General features: G+C 34.7%; 1 protein-coding gene across 1 annotated transcript in view; it reads right to left on the minus strand.

The window, feature by feature from the left end:
• Window positions 1-18,173, minus strand: part of LOC148946905 (transforming growth factor-beta-induced protein ig-h3-like) — an 87,002-nt gene that overhangs the window by 11,486 nt on the left and 57,343 nt on the right. Inside the window, exons 6-10 of the mRNA XM_089096725.1 lie at window positions 17,023-17,207; window positions 11,825-11,959; window positions 6,921-7,134; window positions 2,571-2,708; window positions 1,117-1,326 (exon numbers count right to left, since the gene is read on the minus strand). Coding sequence (XP_088952851.1) covers window positions 1,117-1,326; window positions 2,571-2,708; window positions 6,921-7,134; window positions 11,825-11,959; window positions 17,023-17,207 — 882 coding nt within the window. The remainder of the gene's footprint in view (window positions 1-1,116; window positions 1,327-2,570; window positions 2,709-6,920; window positions 7,135-11,824; window positions 11,960-17,022; window positions 17,208-18,173) is intronic.

Raw genomic sequence — 18,173 nt, forward strand, 5'->3', positions numbered from 1 at the left:
AGAGAGAGAGAGAGAGAGAGAGAGAGAAAGAGAGAGAGAGGGAGAGAGAGAGAGAGAGAGAGAGAGAGAGAGAGAGAGATAGAGAGAGAAAGAGAAAGATAGAGAGAGAGAGAGAGAGAGACAGAGAGAAAGAGACATAGACATACACAGGTATAGAGAGAGAGAGAGAGATGAGGGAGGTAGAGGGAACATAAAAGATCGATTGGCTTTGGACAATAATTGATGTTTGGTGGCACAGGATGGCAGGAAACGCCACTTTGCTCTGACACGAGCTCTTTTGTTACTTAAAATGACACTAAAAAAACGAGACACATTAGTGCTTGTCACGCGAAAAAGTGATTTCCCTTGTTATTAAATACGGAGAACTTTAATTCTTTTATATGTATTTTTCAACCATGTTCATTCCATTCGTGGAGTCTTCATTTCGAACTTCGATCTGACACAATTTTTGAGGGATTTCAGGCTCCCTTTCAAAATTCGTATAAATTCTTTCTCGTAATAGACTTTTGCGAATATGATTAGCCAAAACAGAAGATGATTCCCGAACCAGCTGCAAATGCCGACCCTTCCTCACTTTAGTTTTTTTTTCTTCCAAAAACGCATTTTTAAACTTTCGGTTACTACGGGCCGTGAATCGCTCTTTACTAGGTTGCAGCCACAGCTTCAACCGTGATGAAAAACTGTATTGACATTGGAAATAAATTTAAGGGTATATCTAAAGAATTTGACAAGGTTTCAATTCAGTATATAGCACATACAGCTGCTACTTGAGACAGTTCATGAGCTAGAAGAACAGAAACATGTCTTGTTACAGTCATTTGGGTACATTCCAAATTCTTATGGAGAAATACACCTCAGATCATATACCATCTTTAGATTAAAACCCGATAGGAAAATTTTCTCACGACTCATTTAAGAAAGAAAACTTTTCTTAACTTTTACTTCCTTTTTTTTTTAGGCACAATAATATGAATCAAGCATTAGATGGCTTCAATAAATTTTCATCTTCGAAAAGTGGGTTTTTTAAAATACACTCAAGAAGGCAGCATGATTCCCTTATCCTTTTCAACAGAACCCTTATTCCCAGAAACAGAAAATACACTAAGAAGGACATACCAATTTCTGGCATAAGGACAGAGTCAATCTCATGTATAATTCCATTGATTCCAATAACATCAGCACGGAGAATTGGATTCCCATCGACAGTCAGCACGTTATCTTTACGTTCTAATAAGACATGAGACATTGCATTTGTGCGGGTCCTTGCCCGTGCTTGTACAGCAGTGCTACAAATCACATTTGGAAGCAGATGTTGTTTAAGAATACCTATAAAAAAGGGAAGTGATTAGTGAATATGACAACAGTTCTCTAGTGGCTGAGATAAAGTAGATAAAACTCAAACTAAAATATTAGCAGCTTGTAGTCTGATAACATGACGCGACATTTCCAGTTTATATAATCTTTTTTTGTGGCTCCAGAGCCATCCTGCAAAAAATTCCCTTTTCCAACCTGAAAGGTTCAGCTGTAAACCACTGGAAGAACTGATATATAGATAAGAGTAATTATTGGAAAGTACATCATATATAGAAAACGGCCGTGGTGATCGGTTTGAACCTTACGGGGTTATTTGAGGACTTTGAATCTCAGTGATATGGAAGGGTTGTATACTCCAGGGATATGTTCTTGGGTTATAGGGGCTTCAAAATGGCATTATCGAGGGGAGGGATTAGGGGAAAGAATTTCGAGATATGGCAATTTTCGCCTCGGATTGAGCTGAAATTTTAACAAAAAGTAGTGTCTATCAAGGAGATCTAGGGGGAGGGGCACCAAAATAGTGTAATAATATAATTGGCTAGGTACGTCAGTAGATATAGTGATGCTATGACGTAGAAAGGTATCTGTAAGGACCAGCCGTGGGACACTGAAGGCCCAAGCGTTACCTGAGCTAAGCAAGTGCAAGGGCCGAAAGCCCGGAGCACCAGATGTACCGATTAGAGATGTCTTGATATATCTCTGCATTTCTCCTTATCCATTGTTTATATTCAGTGTAAGATTAAAACAACGTTCTCAAAACCCAGGAAGATATTCCAAAATTGCGGGAAACTTAGTTCTTGGCAATTTCGCTGTGGTAGCTCAAAAGATGTTCATTACACGGCATAAATTTTACGGAAAAAATGAAAATAAATGATTTTTGGCCTCGTAGATTGTTACTATAAACCGGTTTTTGTAAAAGGGAAGTTCCTTTATAAGACTTCCAGGGTACGGCAACACAACTTTAAAATCAAAGGCCCCATTTTCCTAGGGATTAATTTAAGCAATTCAGCAAGGTCCTTTTCTGGTGCAAATATCTCTAATTCATACACATTTTCAGTCCAAAATGAATCGATGCGTCCATTTTAATGTGTTTAGTTTTGATGGCCGTACTTCAATCAAGTATTCAGCATCGTTTTTCCTTCGACCCCCCCCCCCCATGCACAAAAAGATATCTTGGTTGAAAACTTAAGAATTACCCGGAGGAAATCACATCAACGACTACATTACCTAGAAATCCGTGAGATAACTAAACTTACTATCAACGCATCCTTTTCCTGACATAATTTTCTCTCTCTCAGTTGCTGTGAGTTTCTCAAACGCTTCATTGGTAGGGGCGAATAGAGTTACTTGTCCAGGTTTCTCTAGGGTGTCAGTCATTCCTGCGTCTTCCATAACTAAAAAAAAGACGACACTATACACATATACGAATGATGATTATTGGAGAACGAGATAAGAGAGTAAAAGATAAAAGGCAATGCACACAAAATTTGTCGTAAAATTTGCTAATGAACGAACAAAATATTTCAAATACAATCAGTTTTTGCATCACGAAAAAGCGGCTTAGACCAGCCTGTGTGTAGGGCATACAAAGACTAAACTCTTGAAATAATTATACTACGTAAATGAGCTGGTGAAATATATTATGTAAAATCAATGAAACAAGACCTGTCTATGTCAAAAAAAGGTGAAGTAATTTTAATAGCACTATTACCTAATATTATCTAAATCAGGCTGTAAAATCTAGTTTGTAAAACCCTGCAACAACCGCACTATTTAAGACACTTCATCTTGTGTCTAGTTTAGACGTAAGTTTTTGCTTGTGTTTGAACAAACAGTTTTATATATATATATAATTAATTTCTGCCCCGTTTTAATACATTTGATAATAAACTGCTAAAATGGGAGGAGTGCCACTTCCATTTGCTCTCGTTCTACACGCTAATACACAAAAATGAAAGACTAAATTTGAACTCTACGTCTGGGATGAGATTAAAAAGACAAGGATCAAAAATATGTGGGGACAAGGGAAATGGTTTTGTAAGACAGAAGCTGGATAGTAAGATAGGGATGGAAGAGAAGAGTTCGCAAGCATTCGACAAATTTCTCAAATAACTACTACCAGATACGACAAATCATTGTTGATAGAAAATAAGCAAATTTTAAACCTTGCCATAGCTTAAGAAAAAAATTAGATTTTTAATAGAAAGAAAATTAAAAAGGTTACAAAAATACGTTCAAATGGGGATAAGTCCATTTATTAGACAGCGGAAAACAGATAAAACAGTCTGGATATTTCGATCACATACACAGCGATCGTCATCAGCAGATATACTACAGCATTAAATGGGAATTGGACTTATCCCCTTTTGAACGTGTATTTGTTTCTCATAGAAAGCCAGAGTGGTTTTGGAAAAATGCCTAATTTAAGGTATTACATCGAAAACAAAAAACCTCATTCGGATTAAAACAGAGGGAGTCAAACTAGCGTATGTTACGGCGGCAACTAGTTCCCCTGCTTCTTTCATTCTTCCTTCTCTCATAAAATAGCATTTAACAACATAATAAAACTATGCGTGAATAGTCCCTTAGACGGTGAAAAATCAAACATGAGGTTTACACACATGCTGAATTCGTTGGCAAGATTTAGTGTCTTTTTCCCCTTTTATCAAATCATACAGATTTCATAATGTCAATATCAAACAGTTCGTGGTAACGAACTGTTTGTAAGGAGCGATCCGGCTCAATGGTAACCGAAACTCTAAAAAACGGAATTTTGATACAAATAGATACATCAAAAGAATTAGATTTTAATGCTGATTTCAAATATAGAAGTTTCATCAAGTTTAGTCCTACCCATCAAAAGTTACGCGCCTGAGAAAATTTGGCTGATTTTCGAAAAAAGGGTGAAAGACCCCCTAAAAGTTATAGAACTTTAATGAAAATCACACCATCATATTCAGCGTATCAGAGAACCCTACTGTAGAGGTTTCAAGATCCTATCTACAAAAATGTGGAATTTTGCATTTTTTGCCAGAAGAAAGATCACGGGTGCGTGTTTATTTGTTTGTTTTTTTTTTGTTTTTTTTTTCGAGGGGTGATCGTATCGACCCAGTGGTCCTAGAATATCGTGGGAGGGCTCATTGGAATGGAAATTAAAAGTTCTAGTGGCCTTTGTAAGTGACCCAAAATAAATGGAGGGCAACTAGGCCCCCTCCCACGCTCATTTTTTTCCCAAAATCAGCCGATCAAAATTTTGAGATAGCCATTTTGTTCAGCATGGTCGAAAATATTAAAAGTATGTCTTTTAGGATGAATTAATACCCCGAAGTTCCCGGGGGGAGAGCTGAAAGTTATGAACTTTACCCAATGTTAACATATCGTATTGGTTATTGGGAAGTATAAAGACGTTTTCAGGGGAGATTTTTTCTGGTAGTGGGGGGGGGGCTGGAGGAGGAGTTTACCCGGGAGAATCTTTCCGTTGAGGATGTTTCTTTGGGGTAAGGGATATTTCTTTGAAGGGGGCGCCGGATTTCCAAGCATTATTTAAAAAACGATCAGAAATTGAATTAAAAAAAACAAGTTCTTTCAACAGAAAGTAAGAACCAACATTAGAACTTAAAACGAACATAAATTATTGCGTATATGAGGAGGGTCACCCCCAAATCAATACCTCGCTCTTTACGCTACAGCTTTTTTTTTAGTTCTTTCTAAAGAGCTATCTATTCTAATTAAACGCCCTGTGTGATTCTGAAGTGTGTGAATTAATTTTTTTATATTTTTAACGTAACGAGCCTGGTATTTAAGAAGAGGAGAACCCCCTTATATACGTACTAAAATCTAATTAATAAAAACAATAATATAATAAAAAAAAAATACAAGATGTAAACAAAAAATTTTGCTCATATCTGCAAAAATCTACAACTTTGTATGTTTTGCCAGAAGAAAAATATACAAATATAGAAGTTCGTTACGTAAGTTAATTTGTAAATTACGCCAGAACCAAATTTAGAGACAGCCATTTAGCAAAAGAAAAGTTAAATTTTTATGCAAATTTTGTTTAATTATTCAATGACGGTGAGCCAAAATAAAAGCTACATTAACTAAAAAACGATCAGAAATTAAATAAAAAAATAAGTTTTTTGAACTGAAAGTAAGGAGCGACATTAGAACTTGAAATGAACAGAAATTATTCCGTAAATGAAAAGGGCTGTCCCCTCCTCAACGCCTCGCTCTTTACGCTGAAGTTTGAATCTGTCACACGGCTTTGTTTTTTAAAACAATAAAAAACTTTAGCGTAAAGAGCAAGGCGTTGAGGAGGGGACAACCCTTTTCATATATACGGAACAATTTCTGTTCGTTTTAAGTTTTAATGTCGCTCCTTACTTTCAGTTTAAAAAACTTGTTTTTTTAATTTAATCTTTACAGGGCTAAACTCTTTAAGGGAGTTAGAACGTTGTTCTTAATTCACTCTTAAATCTTAAATTTTCTTTTTCTAGTGATTACTAAAAGATCACAGTTGGATTCAAAAGAGTTTAAGAGATTTAGGATAAGATTCCATTATGCAATGAAAAAAAAAAGAAAGGATAAAAAACCAACACATAAAAGACGGAAGTTGATTCCGGAAGGAGTATCTCAAGAGGGAGGCGAAAGCGCTTTTCATTTTTTTTAAATCAGTAAATGTTACCGAAGGTGGAAATTTCGGTTGTCATTGGTAAAATTTGGTTTCAAATGTGATCGGTAAAATTAGTTATTGGTTTGTTGAAATTGACCAGGCTCACTCCTGTCGCTAAGCAGTTCGTCATGCCCCCAAGAAAAATTTTCTCTACGTTAGCTTAATAATAGGAAAAATAAGTAATTGGAACGCAGTTCAGCTTCTTAATGACAATTTCACCTGATTATTAGGGGGTAATTACCCCTTGCACAAAATCACTTAGGTAATAAAGAACACCTAACTATGCAAGTTTGGAAAAAGGTTCTGTTTTGTTTCAAAACCATTATTCCTTATTATCTTCTGCTTCTTCAAAAGTATATGTTCAGTTCAGTTTTTTTTATAGTTTATTTGTATTTTACCCTATCTCTCATGCGGCATTTAGCTCTTCGGAATCCACTTATTTAGGGAATTCCGACAAATGAACATTGCAAAAGTGTTTACTAGTTTAAAATTGCCCTTCAGGTTTTCGCAGACTATAGAAGTCACAATCACAATATATCCCTTAATTGATAAAGTAAATTTTTGTAATCCTCAAGATGTTTGAAATTCTTAAAGCTCCTTTGGAGACAATCCTCAAACTCGAGATAAAGATTAGATATCCTTTCCATATTCTAGTATATTACACTTTTCTACTAATAATAGAATTTACTTTCATAATTAATATTCCCCAGCAAATCAATAATCTGAAGAATATATACAAGGGTACCTGAAGCAAGCGTTTCTTAATTATGAAATCAGAATAAGTAGGTGTTTAATCCTCACAAGAGCATAATACTCACAGAGAGTATGAATTTTATTTCTTTTCTATGCCTGTTGCTTGACAGGCTATGCTGCTAGAAAACATTTTAGCAGCTTTAGTACATCCTAGAATTCCAGTTGATTGAAGTTATTTTACCTTTCACAAAAGTGGAAAATCTTGCATCAGATTTCAGAATATCGGCCAAGGTTTTGCTCGCTGGATCCATTTCACCTTCAATAAAGTGTACGACGCCTTCCTTAGTAAACTGGTCAGACTTCATTATTCTTCTGCAATTAGCTGTTTGAACGTACTGAGGGATTCGGTACTCGTTAATGCGAATCTTGGCATCAATATCTTCTGTCTCTATCAGCTAAAAGAAGTAGGGATTTATATAGTTGAATTTAAAATGACGTAAATTTCTTAAATCTTAGGAAACTAAGACAAATTATTTTTATATAAGTCAAAGTCAGGTTTAGTCATTTTTAAAAATTTATATTTAATAAGTAGGGTAAATAACTGCTTTTCGGACAACCTTACTTTTATGTTTTAAAAATGAGTTGCTCAGCCTGATGAGTAAACTTTCCAGATATTTCCAGGAGCTGATATATGAGCTGATTCCTAAACTTTAGTCACACAACTCTACTGTATTCTTTATAAAATTAAAGAAAGTGTGTCCGGAAAGGGTTTATTTCCTTTCATTTTATTTATTGTTGCATTCCTGTCTCAGCATTTTATTCTGAATTAAAAAACACAACAAAAATTTTCCATCCCTCATAGCTGAATTATTATAGCTAATTAATTGTGAATTATAGCATCAATTATTTGTATTCGTTACCAATAAAAACCATTTACACGTGGCTTGCGCACGAGGACCGTGCACAAGAACAGAATTTATCTTCTGTCTCTATCAGCTAAAAGAAATAGGGATTTATAGTTGATTTAATTAATACTTGAAGAACATGTCTTAATATACCAATATGCGGTAGGGATTATGAGGAGGGTGTTGTTATAAATCCTCAGTAAAAAAAATAACTTTTTTTAGTCATAAAGAATAACATATAAGTCATAAAAATATAGCATATATAAATAACATATAAGATGAACCATAAAAATAACAGTCATAAAAATACAAAAAAATCAAAAAAAAAATTCAAAAAAAAATAATAATTAAAAAAAATTCAGTCATAAAAAATAACATATAAGATGAACCTAAGTACTATAGTACCAAAAATTGACATTTCGGCGTAAGAAATACCTTTTACTATTATTTTTTTTTTTTTTTTCGCAATTCGAACTAGTTTCGGCTGGCAATTCCATCATGGTTGCAGCGATGGCTGTGAAGCAGTAAAGGGCAACCACGGCACATAGTAAACAAAAAATTACAAAATGCGTATACAAAAATGGTCTAGTTAGAAAAAAATTGTCATTGTTGATTCAGGAATGATTATTATTTTTTCGATTAATTAAAACAGTAAAATGTTATTTTCAAAACAAATTTACAGGAATTTTTGAAACGAGCCCGAGCAAAACGATAAGCACAATTGAAATTACCATTGCTAAGACCCCTATAAAGGAAAACTTACAGCCCCCACCTTGAACAGCACTGAAAATCACTTTTTTGCATGGGTAGCACTGGGGTGTCCTCTTTTCTCTTGTTTACTGTTTTTGTCTTCGTTGCTAACGGGGCACTGGAACATCATAGAGAGCTGTTCAAGGGTTCATTTAAAAGTCGATTTTTATATTTAATCCCGCTTTTTAGATTCGATTTGATAGCACCATCAGAAAGTGTCATATAACCCCCAAAACTATATTTTAGGGTGTTTCTTCGATGAAAATACAAGAAAAGGCCGTTTTCAATGAAAAGACTCCAAAGAAGGTATTTTTCCAAATCTAGGCAGGGGCAAGAAACTAGGAGGGCAGGGGGACACCCCCGTTCAATTGCCACCCCCTGGAAATAGCACGCAGGCAACATCGTAGAGAGATCTCGGGGCTCATTTCAGAATTAATTTTTATATCTATTCACTTTCTATAAGTTTGACTTGATAACGACATCATAAAGTGACATATGGCACCCCAAAAGTGTACTTCCCAGTTAAAAAAAAAAAAATACTAAAAAGGGCATTTTCTAATGAAAAAAACTCCAAAAAAGCCTTTTTCAAAATCTAGATTGGGGCAAGAAACTAAGAAGACGAAGAAGCCCCTCCCCCTCAATTACTGCCACTAAAACTAGCACGCAGGCAATATCGTAAGAAGATGTTTAAAGGCTTGATTCAAAATCGTTGATAATTTAAGCGTACTCGTTGTAGATTTGTAGTTTCAAGGAGCATTTAAAAGCCGCATCGAGTGCGACAAAACTTTGAGGTCTATGTTATTTTATTATCTACAGTGCCAAAAAGTGTATATAACTCCGTGATAAGCGCCATATCACACCGAAAATGGCAATCCTCGGTGCCATACCTGGAGTAACAAGATCTTTAAAAATTCAAAAAAAAACTTGTGCCACTCGTAGCCATTTAGGAATGATGACTAATATTGCAATTATTGTTAATAGTAAGATGTTTAGAAACCAAATTCACAAGAGTTTTGAAAAAGAGCCTAAAAACTCTTTGAAAATGGCGTCGGATCAACACAAAAGGCACGCCATTGGAATTTTCATCACAGGAAACTTATATCCCAAACCTTGAATGAGAAGGATATATAGGTTTTACCCTATTAGGAAATTTGTTTTACCCTATTAGAAAATTTATCTATTGCATAAATGTTAATATGTACCATATTAGGAAGTCTAGCATGTATTGGACTTTTTCACGTCCTTTTTTTAAAGATTAATGTTGAATTAAAATCAACTTGGTGGAAGCGATGAAAAAACAGAGAGCCATGGCTAATTGGAGTAAAGCCAAGACAGATAGTCTCAGTCAAAGGCAAAGCTGGCGTAACCCTTTTTCAGAATTGTATAAAAATGTATAAATAAGTTGTAAGATCGAAGTGTTAGATTAATTCGAGAAAAACAACAAAGTTTTTCTGCTTAATTAAAAGGAAATTATGGCTTTCTAGCCGAACGTTGATAAACCACTGGAAATAAACTGACTACAACAATGATTTTCTCAAGTTTTTGAGGATTATGGAAAACTGGAACTTTACTGAAAATACAAAACAATACGGTATTTTTTTTATGGAATAAGAAGCATGAAAGGGGTAACAGCACAATTTACATGGTCGAAAACCCTAACCCTGAGATTCGCAGCCCCCCTCTGTCATTCCTCCTCTAACCACCCTTAAAAAGGGTGGCATAATCAGCTGATGAAATGAATAAAGTAGCAATTGCAAAGCTTTCCAATAAGTCCTCAGCGGATAATAGCCTTTTTAAGCAGTAAATTAAAAAAACTAAGTTTTTCTGGTAAAAATAAAGAGGGAAGATGAACTTAAAACAAACAAAATTACTGTTCCACAGAATACGAAATATATATCTACAGTACTGGAACGTATAAACTGAGTCGAAATATTTCCCTAACTTTATAGAATTCTGAAAAACTAGCGCTTTACTGGAAACTAATCTTACTTGAAGTTTTAAGAAAATTACAAGTATATGCTAAAATTTACTAATTTTTTTGCTGGTGGAAGACTATTGAGAGCCTTATAAGTTAGTTTTTTATCTTCTGCAGGGTACTTATTTGTGCTCTATTCATGTTTTGTTGCGTCAGTTTTCAGTATAAACATTACATAGGCTGAAGCAATAATGTTTGCTCGTTTTAAGTTTGAACTTCACTCTTTAGTTCCAGCTGAAAACTTTGTTTTTGAAATCAACTTTAAAAAGAATTAGTCAAGGTAATTACGCAAGACAAAGACCAAATAGACAACACATCGTGATAACAGACAAAATACGATTTCAGACTGTTTTTTATGCTCTTATTTAGCCACACCCAGAAGAGCCAATGACGTCTCACATGTACGACGTGGATCTGTTTTAAATTGAATTTTTGGTCAACAACTAAAAAGCACATTGCATATTTGCTGGTTCAAGATATTAAATTTTGCTGCGAGAGTCTCGTATTTGGTAAAGATGACCAGCCTGAAACTCGGACTAGTCTCCTTCTGCTTTCTAAAAGTCCAAGCCCTATTGACGTATGCCTGATAGCACTTTTATAGAGGCACATTTGTAGACAGTCAAGTTTTCTAAATGATTTATATTTTATAATCTAAAACAAAGTTCATTGCGATATATAAGCATTACTTACATTTACTAAAACTTCTGAACCTGTTTGGATTTCATTTGTCATTCCAGGTTTGATATTAAATTCGTTACTGAGAGAAGCACAAAATTTTTCAAATTGAATCCCTAATTTGCGACCCTTTTTTTAAATCTTGTCCACCAAGTGGAGATGGACTTATAAAGGCAAGAATGCGGCTTTCATTTTTAACAAAATCTTAAGACTTTCATATATCTCTAGCGATATCTTGATTTTTCAACGAATTCGAAAATTAACTTCCACACTTTTAAACGCAATAGTAGCATTGACCTTCACGACAAACTTATTTTCAATGTTTTAGAGAAAGTAGCTGATTTTGGTGAATATAACTTCCTGATTTTCATGGATTGATAACTAAAATGTCTCCTGTAGGTTCTAATTATCTTAATCTACTACTTCTTTCAGAACTTAAGAGAAAAAAGGTTTGACAGGAAAACTCTAGCTTACCCTGGGCCATTAAGATTCCTAGCAATAACAACTAAAAATAGTAATCTAATAGCCATTTGCTCTCAAATAACAGCTTTTTTATTAGATATTATATGTTCTGGTTTAAGAAAATTAGAAAGAGTACTTTTAAATTTCTGAAATCTACTAATAATCTACATCTAGAAAGCTAGCGTGCTTAACAGTTAAAGTGGAAGATTCATTACAAGGGGAGAGGGACGTGGGGTTAGTGGGTGGAAAGTGGGGGGGGGGGGTTAATGCCTCCAACTTTGGCTGTATACTTAATTTCTCACACTTAATAGTATCAACCCTGGACAACTACGAATATTGATTGTATTAGATAGGATATGTGTATAAACTATCGCTCACCATTTCGTCCTTAAGGTCTCCAGACATGTAAATACCAGGAATGATATGATCAAGGATATGAGATGAGTAGATTTCCCGGCGTTTGCGTATTATTTCGTTCTCAAGTGGGTCTTGGTTTGCATTCTTCAATAATTCCTGAAAAATCATAATAATCTTGAATGTCAGCTTCATGCCCAACGAATTGGAATTCCAAATATGGGCTAGTTCTATACCAAATATAAACACAGCAAGGGACTTCCGGAAAAAAACAAGAACAATTACGTTAATACCGTTTCTGCTCTAATAACAGTCCGAGCTCAAAAAGAATAGTTCAGGCGGAACACAGAAATATATTAAGAACGGGGATAGAATATTTTGGAAAAGAAGGCTAAAAAAACTATATGAGAAAAATTGTGAAAACCTCAAGATTTAAGCAGGAGCCACCTGCCTCCCTTCCCCAAACCAAAACATCCCTGTTTTACTTCATTTCCTGGGCCTAGTTCATTTTTACTTTGATCTCTTACAGGAAGATGACAATTTATGTTCTCCCTAATATTCTTTTCGAATCGTCTTAATTTGTCTCCTCTATCAAGCCTTTATGAGATGAGATGTAACATAATATCGAATTACAATTGCTATCATTGTAGTAGCAGATCCGGGTTGCAGCGGTAGCTTTCAACCTAGTAAGAGACAATCACACCCCATAGTAAATAATGAAATAGCCCATAGCCATGGGCACCGGCAGGGGGGGGGGGTCTATAGCCCCCCTGAAAATTTGGGACTATAAAGTAATTATAAGGAAACTAAAGGAAAGAGAACACAATAGGGAAAAACCATCGAAAAAATGTGTGTTGCCCCATTGGTGGCTGCCTGCCAACAGATTTTGACCCTTAATAAGAAAAATATAAGTTCTAATTTGTGACTGAGTGACCGCTTTCCAGTTTTCCAAAGGCATTTTTCTATATGATTTGGTTGGGGCAAAAAAAAAAAAAAAAAAAAAAAAACTTCAATTGTTTACAGTTATTAAGTATAAATGTGTCAAATATACTGACTTTTGGTATTCAAAACTAAATTAAAAATATTCAATTAAATTTTTTTATTTGATGTTATCAATCTTAGTTTTAATGTTTTACTTTGAATAAACTACTTTGATAATACGTTACTTTTTTTATAAACACTGAGTCTAAAGGCATTAAATATCTTGGTGTTTGATAACCAAGTTCAAAGCTGTCGATATTGTTAAAAATACCCGTCCAACGCTTCGGCATTGCTCAACAGAACTAAATGTTGGGAGTTTATATTTTAGTTTTTGTAAGTAGGCTATTGTTTTGTATATATTTTGCAATTACTTACTTTTTTCATTTTTTTATACTTTTATTTTAATTGACAAACTTTTTCCATTGCCTTTAGAAAAATGTTTGTCTCTAAAAAAACAAGTTTTGTCAACTGAAATTAAGGAGCAACCATTAAAATTTAAAACGAAAAGAAATTATTACGTATATGAGGGAGGTTGCCCTCCTCCTTAATACCTCACTCTTCACGCTACAGTTTTTCGGCACTTTAAAAAAAGTTACTTATCGTTGTAATTAAACGACCCTTGTGTTCAGGAGTCGTTTAAAAAAAATTGGAGCAAAGTTTAAACTTTAGCGTAAAGAGCGAGGTGTTGAGGAGGGGACAACCCTCCTCATATACGTTATAATTTCTGTTTGTTTTGAGTTGAAAAAACTTGTTTTTCTTTTATTTTTTTATTTCTGATCATTCTTTAAATAGCGCCAGGATACCTGGCTTCACCTCCACAAAAAATAACCCTCCCCTTAGAAATATCCTCTGGATAATACAATCCTGGCGAAAATATACCCCGGACAATTACCCTTAACATCTCCAGGCACTGTTTCAAATCCAAAAATCCAAACCAAAAATTTCAAATCATCAAAATCCAAACAGAGATAATTGAAATATTGATAGTTTTTTCTGTGTTACCAAAGTATTGTATTCATAAAACTTTATAGTTTCATGAAATGTAATTAAAGAAATAGAAAAGGTTTTTCAACTAAAGTAAGAAGCAAGTTTAAAACTTAAAACAAATATAAATTACTCTGTATATAAGGGAGACTGCCCCCTTCTCAACACTTTGCTCATTAAACAAAAGTTTTTTAGTGCTTTGAAAATCTTATTTTCCCGATTGCAAATTTTCTTAAAAAATTTGGAAGAAAGCAAAACTTCAAACTAAAGAGTAAGGAACTAAGGAGGAGACAACCCCCTTCATACAAACAATAATCTTTTAAAATTGGTTTCAAATCTGTTCCTTGCTTTCAGTTGAAAAGTAATTTTTTTATTTAATTTCTGATTGTTTTCCAAATCATACCCAGGCCTAACCAAGATATAATTTGAAGTACCTGTCCCTTAAATCCCTGGTTAATTGCTTTTTATATGTGTGAATCAATAACTGTAAGTTGATTAGTACCGTTCTGTGTTTAAAGTTGTAATTTCAATTTTGGATAAAATTTGAGTTTACTTTAAATATTGGCGATGAATAGAAACTTCGGTGAAAAGTCCTTGTTAATATTACTACTAAAGAATTTCGGTTGGATGAAAAGGAGTATTATTGTTCGTATGGATGGAAATTCTGTAAGACTTTTAATCCTCTACATAATTGAAGCCATCACATCCTCTACAATAGGATTTTCTCATCGATAAATACATAACATACATTTGTTTAAATACATTAAAGTACTTCATATAAATAGAAAAAGGAAAATACTATCATTTAAAATTGCTGAAAACTAAGTTCCTAGCAGTATTTGCCATCCCAAAAAAATTTCCGGGGGGGGGGGGGCGCTGATGATGACCTGCCTTGCCTTTTCCACCTCTGTGGTGGTAGATATGGAAATGTAATATTTTAGCTGTATATAGAAGCATTTGAGTTAATTCCTAATCCCCCAACCTCTTTCAACATTTGTCTGAAGCCTCATGAAGAGTGAGCAGTTTGTCCATTAAATTGTACTTTTGTAGGAATCAACCCTACCCCCACCTAAACAATGACTCCTCCCCCCCCCCTCATTATAGCTGATACGCAATTACAGAAAACCAAACGGAGTCTACTTTCATTATAAATAAAGTGAATCAACTTGGTTGAATCCAGTACTGCCACCGTGTGGCATTACTTCTTTTGCAACTGGGAAGTCTAAAATATAGTTACTGATACTTTTAAATCAATTAACTTCTCAGAATTTTCAATTGACTTCAAATCCGTCCCCTTCTGGGTATGGTCGTATTTTGGTGCCGTAAACCATATAAACTGTCACCCAACCACAACTATTATTTTGGCGTCTGGCCCCCCTGGAAAATTCCCTACCGGCGCCCTTGCTCATAACTCTTAAAAATAGTGTCGGATCGAAACACAAACTACACTATTAGAGCCGCATTGTCCAAAACTCCTATATAGGAAACTTACAGTCTCTTGGCTTGAATTAAATAAAAAAAAAAACAAGTTTTTTTTAATTTAAAACGAATAGAAATTATTCCGTATATGAAAGAGGCTGTCCCCTCCTCAACCCCTCGCTCTTTACGCTAAAGTTTTTTATTGTTTTAAAAAACAAAGTTGTGAGACAGAGTCAAACTTTAGCATAAAGAGCGAGGGTTTGAGGAGGGGGCAGCTACTTTCATATATGGAATAATTTCTGTTCGTTTTAAGTTTTAATGTCGCTCCTTACTCTCAGTTAGAAAAAACTTGTTTTTTTATTTAATTTCTGAACATTTTTAAGTTAATGCAGGTTTTATTTGGGCTCACCGTACATGAATAATTAAAACGAAATTTGCATATTAATTTTACTTTTTGTTTGGCTAAATGGATTTCTCGAAATTTTGTTCTGACGAACTTCAATCGTCAATCATATACGTATTAATTTCTGTTCGTTTTAAATTCTGACGTTGCTCCTTACTTTCAGTTCAAATTTTGTTCCAATTCTTTAAGAATGACCCCTTAATCACAAAGTTAATTAGAATAAATAGCTCTGATGAAAGTATAAAAAAAAAAAAATTTGCGTAAAGAGCGAGGCAATGAGTAGGGGGCGAACCCAATCGTATACGTATTAATTTCTGTTCGTTTTAAGTTCTGATGTTGCTCCTTACTTTCAGTTGAAAGTTTTTTTTTCTTTATTATTTGATTTCTGATCGTTTTTTTTTCAAAAATGCTGGGAAATCCAGCGCCCCCTTCATAGCAATGTCCCTTCCCCTATGAAAACTTACTTCGTGGAAAGATCCTCCCACGTAACACCTGAGGGTGGGGGCGTGGGAGGGGGTCAAGTTGCCCTCCATTTTTTTGGTCACTTAAAAAGGGCGCTAGAACTTTTAATTACCCTTCGAATAAGCCCTCTCCCGATATTCTAGGACCACTGGGTCTGATACGCTGAATCTGATGGTATGATTTTCATTACAGTTCTATGACTTTTAGGGGGCGTTTCCCCTTTTTTTCAAAAATAAGGCAAATTTTCTCAGACGCATAACTTTTGATTGTTAAGACTAAACTTCATAAAACTTATATAGTTGAATCAGCATAATAATCAGATTTTTTTAATGTATCTATTGGTATCAAAATTCCGTTTTTTAGAGTTTCGATTACTAATGAGCCGGGTCGCTCCTTACTTACAGTTCTTTACCACGAACTGTTTGACAACAAAGAAAATATGTTGGCTTGAAAAACAAGCAAATTTGCTTGAACTGCGATATTCTGCATCGACGGCATCTTTTTTTCGTTTTTTTTTCTCCTCAGCTAGCTGGGTACTGAATAATCATAGAGAGCTGTTTAATGGCTCGTTTTAAAGGAAATTGCTACATATAGTGCGTTTTGAAATTAAAAAAAAATAATTTTTAAAATAGTATTAGTTAGAACCATCAAGTTTATGTTGCCTTAATTGCTAGTACAATTATTATTTATTATTATCGATTGAGGTTTATTTCGGAGACCTAGCAATACCAGCTCTGACATAGCAATGCCAGCTGACTAGCATCAATCTGGTGCTACTAGTGTTAACAGCAGAGCTTCTGCTAAAACTTATAGCAGAAATAGTAAACAAACGCAAAAATTGATAAATGTTGTACTATGATCCCTAAGAGGACAAAAATGAAAAAAACGGTAAATAAAGGCTAAAGTTAGTGGTAGTCACACTTCAGCCCCGTTTAGGAGCACGGATATTACTGAAGTACGGAAAGATGCTTACAGCGTCTTCATCAACGACGACAACATTTTCTTCAGCAAACTCGGGGGTCTTGACTTCATCGAGTGGGACAAAGAAGGTGTAATTGCCTTTTCCCATTCGCTCAGTGGCAGCATTGGACTGAATTGCAGCTGCAAAACTTCTTGCCCCGGCAGACAAAAGAGTTTCTGACAAGGATTTTACTTCAGCTACAAAAGAAAGTATAAAATAAATTGTATGGGCAAATTTTCTATCATCGACAAAAGTAACTGAAAACGTTTATCTTAGTAGCGACATTTGTTGCTGCAGCAGAAGGAATTCGTTAAGGATTCCTTTACAATTTTCTATCCTAAAATGGAAATTTCTAGAACAATACTTTCTGAGAAGGAATATAAGTTTAGCTTCAGGCTCAATAAAGTTCGTTAACTTCTCTTCTTTCTTTCTTTATTTTTTTTTTTTAAGAATAAATCCCATGTCAACTTGATAGGATATGCTGTTGAAGAACCCACTCTCATGCCAAACTGAGACTGGTTAAATGGAATGAAGCAGCATCGTCACAGTTCAACTGTGAGTTAAGTGGCATTTTCAAAATTCTAATGCTGACACGTTCTGCGGATGAAGAATGACATATTGTCAAAGATAGTCCTTGTCGGCCAACAGTCTAGGGCCAATGTCGCAAGGAAAGATTTAAGGGAAATGGGGACTTCTTGGAAGGGTAAAGAGGAGACTTTAAATAGATTGCGATGGAAGAGGGGCGTGTATAGCTGTGCTGGCCTCAGGCGACTTGGTGCTCCAGTGAGTTGTTAGTTGCAGTAGCAGTCGTGAATTTTATCAGCTTCCCCTTCAAATTAAAAAAAAAAAAAAAAAAAAAAAAAATCAAGGCTAAACAGAACTACAAAATTATTTGTAAGTAAATTTAGACATAAATTTTCTGATCATGTTGACTTTATTATGTTTCTGAGCATGCTTAGGTAAGTTATTTGGTCTATAAGCACGAAGACGGTGTAATAGTCTCTATGACCCCTAAACGTGCAAAGGTACCATTTGTTTGCAGTTCTTTGGATGTTCCACGGGTGTAGGTTGCATAGGATTAGTAAATTTAATAGGTAAAATGTTAGACAATTAATACATTTTCGGAGTTTTTGAGAATTCATGGTGCATGACAAGGTTTGGAA

The sequence above is a fragment of the Artemia sp. Qi Xiang Cuo genome, chromosome 11 (genome assembly GCF_049724085.1).
Source record: "Artemia sp. Qi Xiang Cuo chromosome 11, ASM4972408v1, whole genome shotgun sequence".
In the NCBI taxonomy this organism is placed as follows: domain Eukaryota; kingdom Metazoa; phylum Arthropoda; class Branchiopoda; order Anostraca; family Artemiidae; genus Artemia; species Artemia sp. Qi Xiang Cuo.